The 3,399-nt window shown below is 45.4% G+C and overlaps 1 protein-coding gene across 1 annotated transcript; it reads left to right on the top strand.

Moving 5' to 3' along the window:
- Positions 1-1,451: 1,451 nt before the first annotated feature.
- LOC137942028 (protein JINGUBANG-like) lies at positions 1,452-2,965 on the top strand. Its single transcript, XM_068787700.1, has one exon. It carries the CDS (start codon positions 1,533-1,535, stop codon positions 2,883-2,885), a length of 1,353 nt encoding a protein of 450 aa, XP_068643801.1. The 5' UTR covers positions 1,452-1,532; the 3' UTR covers positions 2,886-2,965.
- Positions 2,966-3,399: the final 434 nt, after the last annotated feature.

Here is a 3,399-nt window from a genome sequence, read left to right on the forward strand (position 1 = left end):
GCCACGTAGTTACGTTTCCAACGTTCATAATTTACTTTCTGAATTCATTCAAGTGGCCGGATGGAGAACGTCCATTATTTTTAATCTTTTTTTGTTGAGTTTTCCCTTTCATTCTGGGAGTCTCGAGGCGTCTCAGTCCCAAAGACCAAAGCAACAGCGGTAGGGAAAATGCATGCCTGAACCACGGATCTTCTCTTGCATTTAACTATGAACGCTGAAGGATGCTGTAAGGTCTTAATTATAACAGAATTTGGTTTTCGCGAAATGATGTTAATGTAAAAGGCTACTCTCATGTAGTGATGGTGATATAATTTGTCGACTCTCCTGCAGCTTGGATCCGAAAGACTGTACTTCAATAACACAAGTTTAATCCTTTCTCCACATTCATCGTTATCAATTACGCAGTACAAGTCCCTATATAAGACTTAAACCCTGACGAAAAGTAGGACATATATAAAATATAAGTTTTACTTTTCATGTTAACTTAAGCGGGACGGAGATGGAAACTTAGAATTTTGATTTTTAAACTGCACCTCAGAGGCAGATGAAACACGGCATGAATGGACAACCCTGAATCGTTTTCGTGCTTAGATAATCTCAAAGGACCGCAAGAACGTCCCTTGATATTTAAGGCCTAATGCGTGGAGGTGCCGACCGGAGGGAGAACATTTGTGATACTGATTATGAGACTTCACCCCGTTCATTTATAACCTTTTTGACTACAGAATCTTGATCGTCTTCTTTAAAGAGAATAAAACCCGAGAGCGATTTTCGCTGCAAGAAACTAATCAAGGCCGTGGAAAGCAAGATTTGGTGGGCTCCGCTCAAGAATTAAGGTCTCGGCGAATCGTTCGTCACCTCTGGTCAATCATGTACAGGTTCATTCCGGTTTTATAAGAAGAAGTAGAAGGGAACGAACAAGATTTTATCAGTGGAACTGACAAAATAGAAAATTGGTCCCCGCCTGTGAGAGTGATGGTGATAAATAACCACCCTCAAAATTTGGTATAAATATTATTACATGTGCAGTAAATGATCATGAATCTTTAAGGGCCTATTTGAAGCAGAGAATATTGGGAGAAAAGAAACTCTTTTTTTTTTTTCTTTTTCTCTTTCTCTTCTCTCTCCATTTTCTGTGCTCCAAAACACAGGGAAATGCCGGGCCATATATTAAACGGATAATAAATGCGACTTATTAAGCCCCGGTCCTCAATTTTACCTTAGAGGTTGAAATTTGAAAGCGCAGAGTGGTTGGGTAAAAGCCGGAGGTACCGGGGAGATAGCTCCTCCTTCTGGCTTTCAAGTTTCTCTTCCGTGATTCATGACAAGTCCTAACTACACGAATTCCATGAATGCTTTAACAGTCAAAGCCAGCTAGGTGCAGCTTCAAAACGTAGCGTTGCAACTCATACGAGCCCGTACCGGGGCCATTACTTAGCTTCCTCCGGTTTCTTCTTCCTTCTGGTGGAGCTCCTCGTCAAGCCTTTCCTTTTTAACTCTCGTCTCGCTCTTTCTCTATCTTTAACCTTCTTATGGATTTTTATGGGAAAAAGACTGTTTGGAGTTTCATAGATGAGCAACCCAGGACGCTACAGTCTCCGTCGCAGCTCTCACTCAGACCAACCCCCCACCAACCGCTACCAGACTCTGACGTCCCACTCAGTCCTGCGCGGCTCTCCTCTGCTTCACCCTTCGCGCCTTCCAGTCCGGAATCACCATGGGCACTCTCTCCGCTCTGCGCCTCTCCCTCGCCTTCCCTCCTCTACCACTGCATCGCCTCCTTACATCGCCTCGACGGGGGTATCTACTCCATCGCCATCTCCAAAGGCATGGTCTTCACTGGCTCCGCCAGTCGCCGTGTTAGAGTTTGGAGGCAGCCGGAGTGCCTGGAGAGGGGTCACCTCAAGACCAGCTCTCGAAACATCGGGGCCATCTTGGCGTTTGATAATATGCTCTTCACCGCGCACAAGGACCATAAGATCCGCGTCTGGAGCGTCTCTCTCTCCGAACGCCTCACATCCAAGAAGCTGGCTACTCTACCCAGGAGGAGCAATCTCCTACCCTTTATGAGGACGCAGCCTCAACACCAACAACACAAGGATACCATCTCCTGCCTAGCTTACTACCACGCCGAGGGCTTGCTCTACTCTGCCTCCTGGGACAAAACCGTGAAGACGTGGAGGGTGGCCGATAAGAGGTGCATCGACTCGTTCCAGGCCCATGACGACCGTATCAACGCTATCGTGGTCAACCAAGACGACGGGTTTGTCTTTACTGGCTCCTCCGACGGGTCAATCAAGATATGGAGGAGGATGTGCGGAGACATCTCCCACGCCCTCACCATGACGCTCAAGTTCCAGCACTCCCCCGTGAATGCACTGGCCTTAAGTACTTTAAGGGGCACCTGCTTCCTTTACTCTGGTTCCTCCGACGGCCTAGTTAACTTCTGGGAGAAAGAGTCCATCTTCGGGAGATATCACCACGGCGGCTTTCTACAAGGCCACCGCTTCTGTGTTCTCTGCTTGACGGCAATAGACAAACTCATCTTCAGCGGATCAGAGGACACGACCATCAGGGTTTGGAGCAGAGAAGAAGGAAGCAGCTTCCACGTTTGCCTGGCAGTCATCGAAGGCCATCGAGGGCCAGTCAAGTGCTTGGCTGCATGCTTAGAGATTGAGAAAGTCATGATAGGCTTCCTGGTCTACAGTGCAAGCATGGATCGAACAGTCAAGGTATGGAGGATTAAAATATTAGCTGGTAGCGAGAGGGCGACTGTAGAGGATACCGAGGACGAAGACGTGCAGAAAAGCATGATGGTGGATCATGAGATGAGTCCAGTATTATCACCTTCATGGATAGAGAAGAAGCTACAGGGAATGCACTAGGGAGTTTACTGTAAGCAGGATGTAGCCGTTTGAGGTTTTTGTTACATTGTTAACTCTTTAAGCAGGTAATGGTAGCTGTATTGTACTCGACATAGGTAATGTTTTCCTTGATCCCCTTCTTCTTATTTAATTGCACGATCTTGACTTCCAGTTTTATTACATATATAGAACAAGAGTGAAGAACACAGTACCTCAGTACATAAACCAGTGAAACGCAAATATTTATAAATCCAACATACCAATAACTGTAGTAGCCAAGAACCAATTAAGAGTATAAGTGCTACTATTACCATCCAAGGTACTTTGTTTGAAGAATTGTCCTTGACCTGCCTTCTGCTTTTTTAGGGTCTGAGTACTTCTTCATGTAAATTATGAGAGGTTGGAATTATTCAACAAGAAAAGAAATGTAGAATCTGTAAAACAAAAGAAAAATTCTAATTAAACCACCCCAAATAGAATTCATTCACATGAAAGCGAGTAGGTTCCACTTGAGAGATCAGGCTCAACTTACTGT

The sequence above is a fragment of the Aristolochia californica genome, unplaced genomic scaffold (assembly GCF_029961685.1).
Source record: "Aristolochia californica isolate CCGP_79_NKW_82.1479 unplaced genomic scaffold, dmAriCali1.0.hap1 SCAF_9, whole genome shotgun sequence".
Lineage (NCBI taxonomy): Eukaryota > Viridiplantae > Streptophyta > Magnoliopsida > Piperales > Aristolochiaceae > Aristolochia > Aristolochia californica.

Coding starts and splice junctions, on each gene's coding strand:
- LOC137942028 (XM_068787700.1), top strand. CDS start 1,533: ATGGATTTTTATGGGAAAAAGACTGTTTGGAGTTTCATAGATGAGCAA.